The sequence below is a fragment of the Cucurbita maxima genome, unplaced genomic scaffold, assembly GCF_002738345.1.
Source record: "Cucurbita maxima cultivar Rimu unplaced genomic scaffold, Cmax_1.0 Cma_Scf00059, whole genome shotgun sequence".
NCBI lineage: Eukaryota > Viridiplantae > Streptophyta > Magnoliopsida > Cucurbitales > Cucurbitaceae > Cucurbita > Cucurbita maxima.
Genome location: NW_019272075.1, coordinates 227,475 through 242,991, shown reverse-complemented (window position 1 = coordinate 242,991; position 15,517 = coordinate 227,475). Strand labels below are relative to the sequence as shown.

The 15,517-nt window shown below is 36.1% G+C and overlaps 1 protein-coding gene across 3 annotated transcripts; it reads right to left on the bottom strand.

Annotated features, from left to right (window-relative positions):
- Positions 1–890: 890 nt before the first annotated feature.
- Positions 891–15,517, bottom strand: LOC111471858 (haloacid dehalogenase-like hydrolase domain-containing protein 3). 3 transcript variants are annotated; one of them, XM_023117524.1, is made up of 10 exons: positions 15,207–15,517; positions 14,989–15,105; positions 8,165–8,247; positions 6,936–7,019; positions 1,960–2,035; positions 1,780–1,852; positions 1,600–1,673; positions 1,335–1,428; positions 1,138–1,250; positions 891–1,071 (listed from the first exon to the last, which is right to left on the bottom strand). In XM_023117524.1, exons 1-9 carry the CDS (start codon positions 15,331–15,333, stop codon positions 1,187–1,189), a joined length of 792 nt encoding a protein of 263 aa, XP_022973292.1. In that variant the 5' UTR covers positions 15,334–15,517; the 3' UTR covers positions 891–1,071; positions 1,138–1,186. The 3 variants fall into 3 exon arrangements, with proteins under 3 accessions (XP_022973292.1, XP_022973291.1, XP_022973293.1); XM_023117523.1 differs by having other exon boundaries at positions 891–1,250; positions 15,207–15,514; XM_023117525.1 differs by lacking the exons at positions 891–1,071; positions 1,138–1,250 and having other exon boundaries at positions 1,409–1,456.

The following is a 15,517-nucleotide window of genomic DNA, read 5'->3' as shown; positions in this document are numbered from 1 at the left end:
TTGTCCGTCTCTAGTGGCGCGTCGTTTTTTCCCTTTCCTTGGAAAGGTGTATCGTTACAATAAACATTATTGCCTTCAAAATTGTTTACGAAATAATTGTGGGATTGGTTTACAACACTATAGTTTTTTGGATTGTTAAGCATACATGTTGAAAAAAATTCAAAAAGGTTAAATATGTTTTAAAAAATCATTAAAAAATATATATATATTTGTACGAAAAATATTATTTTTCTGTTAAAAATTGTCGAATCAAAAACCACCAAAGTCACTAAATAATTTCAAAAGTTGTTAACAATTTTATTACATTCGAGGGTCAAATGAATTAATTATGAATTAGATAAATCTCGTTGCAGTGAGAGATCTATGAGAGAACTCAACTTTTACAAAAACTTAATTGAAAGTGCTGTTATCATAATACTAGATGGCAAAGTTGAAGGCTTACTATCCCCAAAGCAGTAACAAGAGATGACAAGTTTAAATAAGTTAGTCACAAATCTCGAGATAGGTTCCATGTACTTCAACTTGGTATGGACTAGATCCTTTAGATGTGGTTAAAGTCATAGATTATGAATGACATATTTAAGATAAAAAGATACAAATTTTCAAAGTAAAGACTAATGATAAATAATTACATTTAATGGCAAAAACTAAACTAAACTAAACTTTCTATCTTATTGTCATTTCGGAGTCTATTAATATTCTCGAGTTCATTTGTCAAATATGTAAAAATGAATGTTTAGATTTCTTTTCTGAAAAAAAAAACATACCTAATGCATCACACAAGAGAATTTATTTCCAAATATTGAAAGAAAATTTTCATCTTTTAAATGAATTTAACCTTCCATCTTTGATTAAAATGTTTGATAGAAGTAGAGACAAGAAACTACTCATTGCTTAACAATATTTTTTTAGTATATCTTCCATAAAAGGTTAAATATCTAACTAATAACTAATTTCAAACCAATGATTTAGGATAATTTAGTATGCTCTATTCAAGAGGTTTCACGAACAAATGTTACCTGATTATAGTACTTGGAATTCTAGTTTAACCTAAGCTTGATGCAAACAAGTATAGATTCTAGTGTTCTCTTTATTCCCTATCAGAATTTTGCGTATCATGAACAACAAAGACCAAATATAAAGAGTTCCAAAGAAACCAGCCAAGATTCATACCCATTTCCTCATTTCAAGAACAAATGAGGATTCGGTTTTGAACGTCCTGGAAGGTCGTCACATCTTTTCCCCATAGCCTGCTTATACACACCACACATTCATTGCCATGAGATCCCAGGGAATAATAAGAATCAATCAGAACCAGAAATCAATGCTCTTACCAGCAAGCTATTCCAACACCATTTGCTCCTTCCTTGTCTGCCTTCTGATCATCTCCAACATGTACAGCTTTGTTCGCTGCCACTCCGAGTTCATCTACAACAAACCATCCAACCTCATCTTTCTACAAACACAAACCATACATACACTAACTGAAATTGAACTAGTTTCGAGGACGAAAGTTCTTATCGATGAAACACGGGAACAAATTAACTCACGTAAAGATTTAAGAACTTGGTTGGTTCCCATAACTAATGTGTACTGTACCTAACGCAGCTTCAAATATTTGTCCATCTGGTTTTTCATAACCAACTTCTGCCGAAATTATGACAGCATCAAACCTGAAAGATAAAATTCCTTGTGACATAAGATACTCAGCTTGTTTCCTACACAGAACTCGTAGAAGTCATTAAACAGACATGAAGAAGTAAAGAGAAACATGCTCACATATCTAACACATTTAGATCCTTCAACAGCTTCCTTAAGCGAGTGTCAAAGTTGGACACAACAGCCACCTTTACTGAGCAAAAAATCCCATAGCATTAAAAATACTAAGTATACACAAAAGTTCTCCATCTATCTCAATGTTATTAATGGAGGTGAAGGAAAAACTTGGAATTTATTAACCTCCAGCATCTTTCAAAACGGTCAGGGCTGCATAAGCTCCAGGTGGAAGATGCCATGCGTCACCATTTGCATAGTACTGAACAAATGCCAAAACAGAGGAACCATTTTAATGATGAAAAACAAAGAAAAGTAATCAACCAAAGAGCCAAACAAAAGAATAGTTGTCTTGTTTTCCTTTGGAAAATAGATCTCTCACACATGGTTGTAACAAGCCATGCAAATCATGTTCTACTCCATAAAGATTGGCACCCCCAAATAGGTTAAGGCACCCAAGAAGGTTTTAACGGATCCAAAGGAAAGCCTGAAGGACGTAAGGAAAGTTTAGGGAACCTAAGTATGATATGTTAATGCCCAAACAAGGTTTCATAAGGACCCAAGATATTTGGAAAAGGAAAAGGATGGGAAAAGAAAAAGTAAGCTTAAAGGGCATAAAGGTAATTTTGCCAATTTTTAAGAAACTTACCGGATTTTTAATTAGAGACAGAATTTCAAGATGTTCGAAGAAAAAAAGGACCAAAAAAAGAGTAAAGGATTTTTAGAAAAAGTTTGGATTTTTCTGGTAGAAATAATAAAATGTACCAAAATATTCCTGAAGCTCAAAATGTTTACGAAATAGCCACTGATCAGAAAATCTGATACACTGCAGTGGGCAGCCTGCACAAAATCGATCAAATCTTGAAATCCAGCTGTTGGATTTTCTCCAAACTTGGATATGTGACACACCTCAACAAATTCAACGACTACAATTCAACATGAAGGTCGACGAGCTAGGAGAAGATATTTTCCTCAGAACTTGCAGAAAGTTTGATTTCAAATACATAGCGGTTTTGGACATTTCAAGGTCAATTTAACTTCCTCTATAAATTAAAAAATAGGGACAATCATTTGAAGCAAGAATCAAGCACTATCGAGCCTTTAATCGTGAGTAATCAACGTTTAGATTTTGGTTTTCCCTTTCTCGGATTTCTTCCAAATTCGAGAGTTGTAGTCCACCACTTCTTTCCAAACTTGTTTCTACATGTTCTAAACAAGATTACCCACAACTTTGGTGAAGAAATCGAGCGTTGAAAGTATCTCTAACCTATATGCCCCATACGTCCCGCATTTAAGAATCTTAAGGAAAGATTAAAAAATCCAATCCAAAGCTACACATAAATTCTTCGAGTGAGGCATATCAAGTTCAGTTTCTGCACCATCATGGATCATTTTCAAAGAAGATCTCAAAGGCCAACAAGCTCAAGAGCATGTCCAATTGAAGAAAATTGTTCTCGGGTAAGATTTAGGGGTAAGTTTGAATTTCCTACCTAACTTGTCCTGGATCAAGCTACCCAAGAGGACCCAGTTTGGCATTTTGGGTTGAGTTGCAGGTTGAAAGTTGGACTCCAAAATTGACCATGATTCTGCAAAGTCATCCCTCCAAAATAATTTCTTAAGCTTGAAGGGTATAAGTAAGAAGTTTTGTTCAGAAATCATGGCTTGAAAGTGTCTCAGAAATCATGGCTTGAAAGTGTCTCAATCGTTCTAACCGATAAGAAATTTTTGTGGGTTTGCACCGGTGAAGAAAATAGTTTTGGATGTACTTTGGCGAGCTATAACTCATGCTACCGTGCACCTCAAGGTATGAAACAAATCCCTACCTCTTCCTTGATATTCCATCGCCAAGTTTCATGAAGAAATCAAGGAGAGAAACACTCTAGAATGAGCTGGAAAGATGGACTTTCAGTTGGCGGCTACATGCTACTTGGGTATCTGCTTCCTTTCTGATGAAGAAGACAATGACGTGGCTGGTTCAACTGGATTGGCCACGTCAACCCAAATTTCAATCTCCTCTCGGTTTTTCTTTTTTCAAATTTAACCCCCTTCCAGACTAGTTCTCATGAAATTCTTGATGGTTCTAAGAACTAGACTCCCTAAGAAAACGGTTGATATGAACCAAGAAACATCAATCATACAATATATTTCAATGAAGATGTGAAGAAAATGTTGTTGAAATTATCAAAAGATATTTGAATTCATGCACACATTGAAAAAGAATGAAGGTTCATTGTTATAAATTTTGGGTGGATTACAATTTAGAGTAATTTAGAATTATTGTATTTCATTAATATATTTTAAGACTTTTTATTTACTTTAGGTTACATTTACATAAGGGTCAATTATGGCCATAAAGTATGAATGTTATAACTCTTGGAATGCCTTTAATCGTTTCATTTTTAGGCTATATAAAGCCATGTATGTTGTATTTGTAAGTAGACTTGGAAAATATAGTAAAAAGAGTATTTGTGCTTTCTTTAGGCCATGACTAAGTTTCTTTGCAATTCTATGTAGTTTAGGTTGCATGTAGAATCATTCAAGCTCGACATGATCAATCTTGCTTGTAGAGTGATTCGAATCTCAAATAATATTCTTGCCTTGAGATATTCGATCAACAAGGTAATCCGAATCTTACTCCCCTTGTAGTAATTTCCACTTCTCAGCTGTCAAACAAAATTTGGAACAAATCGGATACTGGAAGCTTGAGAATTGATGCCTCGAGCACTAAGTGGTAAGTAGCCATCTTGGACTTTTCTTAAGAAATAGTAGTAGGAATTGCTTGGAAATTAATATGAACCCCTTTAATTAAGTTTGATTTAAAAGATTATGGAAGAGGAATATCGAGAACCGTAAGTTAAGGACTCAAACCGAGCGTTTTGCAAGGGAATCCAGTAATGTTAAAAATAACCCACTTTCCGTTGCTCATGAAATATTAATGCTAGGCATAGTATGTCATATTAAGGTTAAGTGTGAAATTTTGGGTTCATTGGACAAGGTTAAGTAGCTAAACCAAGCAATGAAGTAAAGTGACCATAATGCTCAAGGGGTAAACTACCTTTGGTTCATGACCCAAATGACCTCCAAATGTGATAGAAACTTTATAAGAGATCTTATCTTATGATGTTTAAGGATTATGCAAAATTTTAGAACTATTGGACCACGGTTGAAACTTGAACCAAGTCTGGGGTGGTAAATAGCCCCTAAATTTCCCTAAATGCCCTTAAGGTTCCTTTAAGGTATTTCAAGATCAAACACTCTCCAAATGACTCAAGATTTTAAGTAAGACCTCTATATTTTTAAGTAAGACCTCTATATAAGGATATGAAGGTTTCCCGAAGATTACAAGATTTTGGATCAAGTTTAGAACTAAAACCAAGTTAAGGGGATAAGTTAAGGCTTAAGGGAAAAAACAAGATTACCCCTAATGATGACTCCCTAACCAAGATTTATTATCTTTCTAGAATGTTCAAGAAATATGTTATGACTTTAAGATACTTTAAATATATCTTAAATGATTTATGCATGTTACTAGGAAAGGTTCCTGACTTATGAGGTTGAAATAGGGTTTAAGAAAGTAAGTCAAGACTTATGCCTCAAGAATCCCTAGAAAATGCTTCAAGGACAAGAACTAAAGAGAAGTACAACATAAGCCCTAATTCCACTAAGATAAGAAGAATGTTGGGTGCAAACAACAAAGGACCAAAGTCCTAAGACTCACAAACCCAAGAAATCTCTAGACAACATGTTCATGACTGAAATTATATCCTTTAAAATGCAAGAAGACTTGGATGTAGGTTTACAGGCTGCATTGCTTGGAACGTAGGAAACCTTGGATGCAAGTTCCATACTACGCCGCTTGGAACATATGAAGCTTTGGACGTAGGTTTCAGACTATGCCACTTAGACTGTATTAAACCTATAGCTGTATTAAACCTTGGGCATAGGTTTTCAAACTGCGTCACTTGAAACATATGAAGTCTTAAAAAGGTTCATACAACATAGCTTGGAACGTAAGAAGTTTTGGATGTAGATTGACTGTATTGCAGGGAACGCATGAAGCCTTAGATATAGGTTTAGACTATGTCGTTTAGAATGAATGAAATCGTTGGACGTAGGTTCAAACTGTGTCGTTTGGAACGCATGAAGCCTTAGACACAGGTTGTTAAATTCATGTCTTGTATTATAAATCCTAAGGGAGCGTCTAATGGAACAGAAAACAGAAACCAGAAATAAGAATAAGAATAAGAATAAGAATAGAACAAGAACAAGAACAAGAACCAATGACAACAAGAATTAAGGACAAGAATCAATGTCAAGAACTAGGATTCAAGGATAAAAACTACAACATAGATCAAGATACAAGTTCTTAACCTCAGAACTATGGTCAAGAACTCATAACCTACGATCATGTCCTTGCGCAAGATCATGACAAGAACTCAGAACCTATGACCATGTCCTTGGGCAAGATCATGACAAGAACTCAGAACCTATGACCATGTCCTTGGGCAAGATCATGACAAGAACTCAGAACCTATGACCATGTCCTTGGGCAAGATCATGACAAGAACTCAGAACCTATGACCATGTCCTTGGGCAAGATCATGACAAGAACTCAGAACCTATGACCATGTCCTTGGACAAGATCATGACAAGAACTAAGAGCTCAAGAATAGAATTTAAGGACCTAATTTTTTAGGTCAAGAACAAAAGCATGACAAGAAAGAGTACTACCTTACCATACCTTAAGAATACAATTAAGAGCCTACAAGTAGGCTACAAAATAGAATCTAAGGACCTAATTTTTTTTTGTACTCACTCCATGTTTTCCATTTTTTCAAGTAACTAAGGAGATGGTCGAGGTTGGGAGCGGACTTTGGAGCAGGTGCCCTAGACAAGCCACACCCTAACCTCCAACTTCATTTTGGTTTTAATGTTTTGTGTCCGTTCCTTATTTTGTATTTAAAAACTACTTAGGTATAAACTCTATTTTCATATAATGAAAATATTTGAATATTATGTTTTAAATTTCCTTTGTTTTTATTTACAAAAAATTTGACCGTCTTAACACCGTTGAGTCAATCCCAGTTGCGATCCGTGTCTGGGCAAGCTCGAAAATCAGGTTGTAACATAAATACTAAATAAGATTGTTCATAAAACATCACCTGATAGACATCTTCAAAGTAACTATCATCAGCACAACCAGTGGCCTCTGAAACGACAAGTTTCCAAAATGGCCTTCCATCTCCCTGTCAATATAGTACACAACCAACAATGGGGTAGCTTTTTCCACAATAAAGCATCAACTGAAGGAAAGTATTATGGAAGATAAAAACAACAAACTGTCATGGTACTTATTTTGAAAAATAGGGAGGATAGTAAAGGTTTATAGCAAGAATGGAGAACACAGAGGAACATGAAACAGTTCAATAAATCTTAAATCATGAGTATAAAACCTGATCGACTATTGTTTTCTCAGATATAGTGACTGATAAAGAAGAGAGACTTTGAAGGTTGACGCAAGCTTTTTCTTATTTTTTCTTTTGTTTGTTTTTTGATATGGAAGATTAACTATGTCCAATAAGATCTACCCCATGTGCTCATATAAACGTTTCCTTGTCAACCTTTTAGATAAAAGTAAGAAAAATAATATAGGTTAGAATCACATTTTGGTAATGTAAGGATTTAATTCCTATACTTTTAATAAATCTTAAAATTGGTAAAATACAAAAATCCTTCCAGAGAAGAAAAAATGTGAATATCTTCAAAAAAAAAAAGACAAAAAGAAAACAGAATTCATCCTTCAGTAAATGATAGGACAAAACAAAAATCAGACAAGAAGGTCGAACAGTGCATAAAAAAACCCCAAGGAACAGTGCATAAAAGAATTCTGCACAAGCCCCAAAGTCAACATAGATTGCAAAGGAACTCTTCAGTCAATGTAATTAAGGAAGGAGAATCATTAAAAAAAATCATCTTGGACAAGAAGGTCAAATAGGTAACTAACAAGATAAATAAAGCATAACTTTGTTGCTTCAAGCCATATCTCCCCTCAACAGTGTGACGGCATTAAACCCTGAAGGGGGAACCTATTAGCCATTGAATGAAAAACGTTTGTAGTATTACGAGGCCTGTAGCCTTGCCAGGGGGAGATAATATCCATCTACCTAACTCTAAATAGTGGATAGGACCTCACTAAACTATATTCTAGTTCAATAGTAGATCACGTAAACATATAAAGCAACCAAGCACTACAATCTCTGTACACGAGTTAGCAGATCACGCAAGTCATGCATTTCCTCAAACTTAGAGATATAGAGAGACAACTGCAGAATTTAGTCTTGGTTTGACTCTGCGTGCAACTTAACCAACTAACAAGAGAGAGAATAAGAACCTGGTAACGAAGCTTTTGAGGCCATGGACCAGAAAATGCCTTCTTAAATCCTTGCTTTATATCAGCAGGAGTGCTTACTAGACCTAAATTCAACGTAATCATAATGACTAGAAGAACAAAGAAACATATAATTGATGAACGGCAGAAGCAGGTGACTAAGTTATTTACTGTAAAAACGGCGAACTTTAAAATGCAAGGGAGATTGAGATTTACAACTAGTTGAATAGCAATAGATAAAAAGCATGATAACATTGACATCCCAAATGTAACACCTGGCAGTTTAAGAAAATAAATAAAAGATTTTTTTCAAAATAAAAAAAGAAAGAAAGCAAAATGGCACGCAAGTTGGAGAAGATGATCATACAGTCCATGGTTAGTTTCTCAACCTTCTCTTTAACAAATTTGAAGCTAGCCATTTTCAGCCATTTTATTCTTTTGACTTAATTTAGGGCATATTGAAGAATTTTGAAGAAATTTAGAATATCCTTGAAAACCCGAAACAATCTCAGGAAGTCTACAATCAAGTAGGTAACCATATGGAGTAAGTTTCCAAGAAATACTTGTAGGAGTTGATTGGGATTGAGGACAATGATCGAGTATAATGTTTAGGAGCCCATTTTGACCTAGTCTCATAATAATTGTGCTTAGATAATGTGAACAATTACCACTTAGTCCTATTTACGGTTATATAACTTCCGTACGCATGAATGTGAACTCTTATAGATCATTAGGCTTCTATGCTTTCCAGTATGTTGAGGTTGGATTATTCTCACTTAATAAGCATGACAAGCATGTTATATGCCTTTATACGTTTATTATGCATGATTTAGGGTCAGTCATGAGTAGACTATTGCTATGTGCCATATAGTGCTAGTTATGGTTTCCATAGACTATAAGTTAATGTTTCGCGTATTTTGGTTCTAGCACCTAGTCATGAGTTCCATAGACTCCTTGGGTTGACCAGGTCCCTTGGGGGACAACCCCTATTCGTGAACTAACCAACAGAGGTAAGGGTCTACTTTTTACCCATGGCTTAGTTGTCACCCATAGAGGATTTTAGGAGTAATAGAGGGTGTACTACTGAAGTATTTATCAATGGTGCCTAGTGGGGAGAGCCATGACATCTTTACTCTTCCAGATAGGTAGTTTTACTATTCTAGCCTGCAAAGGTAAAGTAACAAGTAGGTACTATTCCAAAGGCGGGTAGTTTTATTGTTCTAACCACATGAGGGTATATGAGCAGGTAGTTTACTGTTCCTGCCTGGAAAGGGCATAGTGACAAGTAGTTTACTGATCTTAGAAACAAGTAGATGTTGTCTGGCACCACTAGGGAGAATTCACTAATCAGAGTTTAGTAGGTATCTGTATGGAGTATGGTCACCGTTTAGAGCAAAAAGGGCTCTTCCAGACTTGTGAGTATTACTCTAAGGTCTTTCCAAGGGCCACAGCAACTCGAGGTGCACTTTGCGCAAGACTAACGAAGGACCTAGACATACGTGAAACCCAGAGCCAAGAAAAAAACAGAAAACCCCAAGGTTGTGAACCTTGTAGTCCAAACGTTAAGCCACAGTTTGCTATCACTAAGGACAGTTATGAGCACATAGTCTAAGTTTCTGTGTATAGGATTAAGTCTGACAAGAGCCTACAAGTAGGTTGCTTACTGAATATTTTTATATGCATCCCATGCTATTCTATTTTTTTTTTCTTCAGATGGAGTGTAGACTACTTTTGATGGCAAGAGCGTGCGAAGCTATGTGTCACAATCCACGATGTGATTGTGCCTCGAGAAAGGCATCGAAAGTTAATTACACAGTGACTACAAAGTTTGGTACAGACGTTAAGCCACAATTTGTCTATCGCTAGGGACAGTTATGAGCACATAGCCTAAGTTTCTGTGTATAGGATTAAGTCCAACAAGAGCCTACAAGTAGGTTGCTTACTAAGTATCTTTATACTCATTCAATGTTATTCTATTGTTATGGAGTGTAGACCACTGTTGATGACAGGAGCGTGCGAAGCCGTGTGTCACGATGGTAATGAAAGATTGTGAGTATAAACAAACTCAAGGAGATCACATTCTCTTTATCAAGCATTCAAAATCAAGGGGAGTTACAATATTTCTAGTATTTGTAGATAACATCATAGTCAATGGAGATAATAAATATGAAAAAATTGAACTTATAAGTAATTTAATGAAAGAATTTGAGATAAAAAAACTTGGAAGACTTAAGTACTTTCTCGACATTTAAGTAGTGCACTTAACTCGGGACATTTTCATATCACAATAGAAATATGTGATGAATTTATTGATGGAAACAAGGAAAGTAGATGTAAACCTGCACCAATACCGATGGATCCGCATTAGAAATTGGGTGAGTCTAAAGAAGAACTTGCAGTGGACAGATAAACGTGCCAGAGGCTAGTAGGGAGGCTCATATATCTAGCTTACACTAGACCAAACATAGCACACTTAAAAGCAAAAATGTGGTGGCTAGATCATTTGTCTAATCAAAATTCCAAGTTATTACATAAAGAGCTCTGTGAACTCTTATGGTTGAAGATAATCCTTGATGACTTACGGATTAAGGGAGAAGATCCAATAAAGTTATATGACAACAACATATCAGTTGTCAATAGTGCATATAATCCTATCCAGCATGATAGAACAAAACATATTGAAATTGATCAACATTTTACCAAGGAAAAATTGAAGGGGATAGAATGTATTAATTTATGTGCCTTCACAACTTCAACTTGCAGACATACTATCAAAATGACTCCGCAGTTCAATGTTTCATGAGTTAATGTACAAGGTAGGAATAGATAATCAGCTTGAGGGGAGTATGCAAGGAATGACCTTAATTTAAGGAATATTTGTGTAATTCCTATTCTTAAGTTAAGAGATATTTATGTAATTAGTTTAAATCAGGGAAATAGTTGACCTTCCTAATTTTCTAAATTGTTACCTAGTATCTAGCTATTTATTTATCTGTACTGTTACCTAATATTTAGGGATTTAGCTAGATTTAATTTTACTTAGCATCTAGAATTTTTTTTAGCCTTTTTAAATTACAAAAGGAACAGGTATCTCTCTGAAAACAAATGGAGAATTGAGAGCAAGATAGTTTATACTTGTCTCGCCCATGGACTCACCATTGTCTTGGATAACAAAATTGCAAGAGAGAGAGAAAACCATGGACTCACCCATTATCTCACCCCTTTGAGAACATGTTGCAACTCAGAATCATGGAATTTTCAACAAGGAAACCTTGAGTGAGAGTGTAGCAGGACAGAGCTGAGTAGAGGAACTCACGAGGCTAAGAATCGGCCTCTGCAACTCGCAATCTGTACCAAGGAGACCTTTAGGTTACTTGATGAAGGAAGGCACGTTCATGATCTGTAGTGACGAGAAACCTATAGAGAGAAGGAGGGTCGTGGTCTTATGCATGAACTTCTGCGTGGAGAAGAGAGAAGACACCAAGGGTAGGTAAAGAAGTAGAAAAGGAGGGAACCCATCCGAGTGAACTACTTCAAGTCAGTTCGTTAGAACCAGGCCCAACCAGTCCAATTGTACCGGGCCTAGTCGGTTCAGTTGGACCAGTTTTGGTCCAACCAAATCGAAACCCCTATTTTCCGTGATCTACATCAATTTGAACCAATTTTCACCCCCACTTCAATGATACTTATATTTTGACTCAATTTAGAACCTCTTTGAAGGCTTTTAAAAAATAAATTAAAAATACTCTTAGACCCGAACCTATCTCGAGAAGTCTATAATAGGTAAGTAGCCACATGGATTATTTTTAAGCAATACTTGTAGGGGTCGATTAAGACAATGAGATAAATTTATTAGGAAGCATGATGATAAACCTATTTCATCAAGTTGTCTATTTGTTAGAAAGCATGATGATCAACCTAAATGATCAAGTTGTGTATATAGTTGAAGCCTAGAAATTTATTCGTTTTCTGGATTAGCGTGATATTATGTTTAAAGCTTCCACTTGTATGTTGTGAACTCTGATTAGTCCTATCTTTATGAGGACTCCAGCATGTCTCGTATGTTTGTAAATTTGTTGATTGAGCATGTTGGACCTATAGGTATGTATTATGCATGGTATTATGTTATTGGGATTAAATACCTTTGTATGCCCGAATAATATATTACATATATGTTATGTACCTTAGAGAGCCTAGATGAATATATGCATGAACAAAAGCAATTAATTGCATATTCCCTTAAGTCTTAAAACCTACATTAGGTCCCACAGGTATTTTCGGGTGACCAGGCAATCAATAGGGACTATTAGAACACAACTCTTAATTGTGAACTTTCCTAGCATGGTTAGGGTCTATTTGATGCACAAAGGTTAGTTGATACCCACAAGGGACGCCATAAGTCATAAAGGGTATGCTATTAGGGTGCACCTAGTAGACCGCTCATATGGAGTGCAGGTGGTCAAAGTACTGGTTTATGTATATGTATAGTGTACAAGATAGACTTTGGGAAACGTAAACATTAGAGATAAGTACAACCTAACTCTACATTATGGCCTAAAGGGCTTAGTTATATACCTTAGGAACGTATAAGCCTTATACGGCTAATACAAATTGGCTAATGTTAGAGTTAGAATATGAGCACATAGCCTAAGAGACCATAGTAAGGAATAATAAATCTAGTGAGAGCCTATAAGTAGGTTATTTACTGAGTATGTTTATATTCATCCTATGTTCTTCTATTTTTTTCCAAATGGAATATAGACCACTGTCGACAGTGAGAGCGTACAGAACCATGCAGCTATAGGGGGTGGCCTTCAGATTGAGTCATCTTCCATCTTGTCATTTTAATATTATTATAATGTTGCTTCTCGAAATTTTAATATTATGTAAACCGCTTTAATTTGACTTTGCGGATATTGTTTTGTACTTTTGGAACTATGTTAACATCAGATTTTCCTTGCTTTACAAATTGAAAAATTTTACCGTCTTTTTACCCTCGAGTCTATGTGGTGACCTCTTATTTGAGACATCGAGAAGTGAGTCATTACAAGAACTTCATGGAACAAACAAGTCTGCTTTCACAACTCTATGACTATTTGACAACTTAGGATATAAGAGACCGTTTTCAATAGGAAATTCGGCACAGTTTCAATGTCCTTTGAACATCTAGAACAAATACAACAAGTTTCTTTTCTTTGATGATCAAAACACTTGTGTCATTTTTTACACGAAGGATACCCAAAGAAAATGCATTTAACAGCTCCACAATAAAATATATATTAAAATTGGCTAGGTACATGAACATAAATACTTACTATATCTATACATGCAAGTTGTTGGGAGAGCATGCAAGAAGGATTTTGAAATTTAAGGCTTTACTAGAAAAGCCTATTTATTAGATTGACGAGAGTGAGGGCTACAAACCCACAAAATGTTAGGAACAACATGAAAAGTCTTACACCATATGCTACTTCAAGTAAATGTCGATTTTTCCTTCTAGCAATTTGATCTAGTTATTTTATTATAGGAAATGAGACGTATGCGATGAACAAAAAAGAAGATGATATATCCCTAAAGAGCCTGGGAGTTTACAAAAAGAACTCATTAGAGAGGAAGCACCAAGTAGAAGGGTGGAATTTTGTGGCATGACTTCCCCTTGAAAAATCCTCTTATTCCCTTTGACCCATAGTCTCCTGATTAGAGTTACCACCGTGTTAAATCAAAGGACTCAGACCCGACCATGAAAGAAAGTTCTAGAAATAAGTAGAAGAAGACCGTTGGATCTATTTTAAGGAAAAGCCCAAGAAATCTTAAAACATCTGAGAAGAGCATTCTAGCATGAAGAAGCATACGGGCCGGAGAGAAAAAGAAGTCGGACTGTCTTTCACATTCCTTTAGCAGAAAAGACACCAACTAGGAGAAAAAATCAATAGAGGACCTTAACCTTTTTAGGGACCATAGATTTCCATATGAAGCTAACCAAGGAGTTTCCAATGACTTCGTCCTTTTCACTCAACTTTTGAACTAGAGATCTAATGGAAAAGGCCACATCCATTCCAAGGGTCCATTTTTTACATCTTTCTGATAAAAAAAAGAGTGAACTAGAATTTTCAATCTCCAAATCAGAGAAAATCAGAGAAATTCCTCCTAAAACTGTGTAACGGCCTAGGCCCACCGCTAGCAGATATTGTCCTCTTTGGGCTTTCCCTCTCGGGCATTCGCTCAAGGTTTTTAAAACCTTCCACACGCTTGTAAAGAGTGTTTCGTTCTCCTCCCCAACCAATGTGGGATATCACAATTCACCCCTTCAGGGCCCAGCGCTCGAGCTTTCCCTCAAAGTTTTTAAAACGCGCCTGCTAGGGAAAGGTTTTCACACCCTTATAAAGGGTGTTTCCTCCCCAACCAAGGTGGGATACCACAAACTAAGATCCCAAATAGAAGAGGAAGCAGGTAGACATTGGGAGACTAGAATTTTCTGAGTTCTCCACCATGTAAAGTCTAGGATAAGCTGATTTGAGTTAGTTATTTATTAGTCAATGCACATCCCGAAAGAGACTTTATCTCCACTGCTAACTTAACTTGAAACTAAGCTGAAGCTCAAACAATTTATTACCCGTTTCATCTAGAAACATAAAACACCAAATTATAGTTTTTGAAGTACTAAAATTATGATTAAAAAAAGACTCAGATCTATTTTTAAACAAACTGCTGTAAGGAATTATAGACAATTCACCAGAAAAAGCTGGAAATTGTTTATCTAATTAAGCATAAAATTCAGGTGAAGATGTAGAAACTATGCCAAGAAAAAAAAAAAAAAAAAAACTCACCATATTTGGATCCAATGGATGCGTAAGTCTCTTCAACTGGCTTTGCCAACTGCAATAACGTTCCTCCAGCATCCAACAGCAATGCATCATAAACTCGATGAACTGAGCCTCCATAAACTATCATTCAGACAAACAAACACAAGAAAATGAAAATTAGGTCCGAATTTACAGTCAATACACACAAAATCATCGCGTCCAAGCTTCTTAAGAAATCTAACCGTTTTGTATTGGCATGTTAGAGAAGAGGCGGGGCTTGTGGATACTCGTTTTGAGAGAAAGAGGGATGGGCTTGACGGCTCTAAAGAAACTCCAGCCGTGCGAGCATCTAATGCTGTACAATACCATCACCCCCAATGGCGCGTTGTGGCCGTTTAGGTTAAAAAAATCTTCCAGAAATTTGCGTCGCCTGCAGTTGCTCTTGCCTTCCGGTTTATCCGATGCCGTCCGGAATGCAGCTCTCTCTCCTCTACCCGTCCGCCCGTCCGCCCGCCCGCCGATTATATTTAACTAAATGCGAGGTCTGTTAGCC

Excerpts from the sequence above, each read along its gene's own strand:
- LOC111471858 (XM_023117524.1), bottom strand. The coding sequence starts at position 15,333 with ATGGTATTGTACAGCATTAGATGCTCGCACGGCTGGAGTTTCTTTAGA. Across the intron at positions 7,020-8,164 it reads CTCAAAAGCTTCGTTACCAG|GGAGATGGAAGGCCATTTTG; the intron begins GTTCTTATTCTC and ends CTATATTGACAG. Across the intron at positions 1,251-1,334 it reads GGTGTTGGAATAGCTTGCTG|GCTATGGGGAAAAGATGTGA; the intron begins GTAAGAGCATTG and ends GTGTATAAGCAG.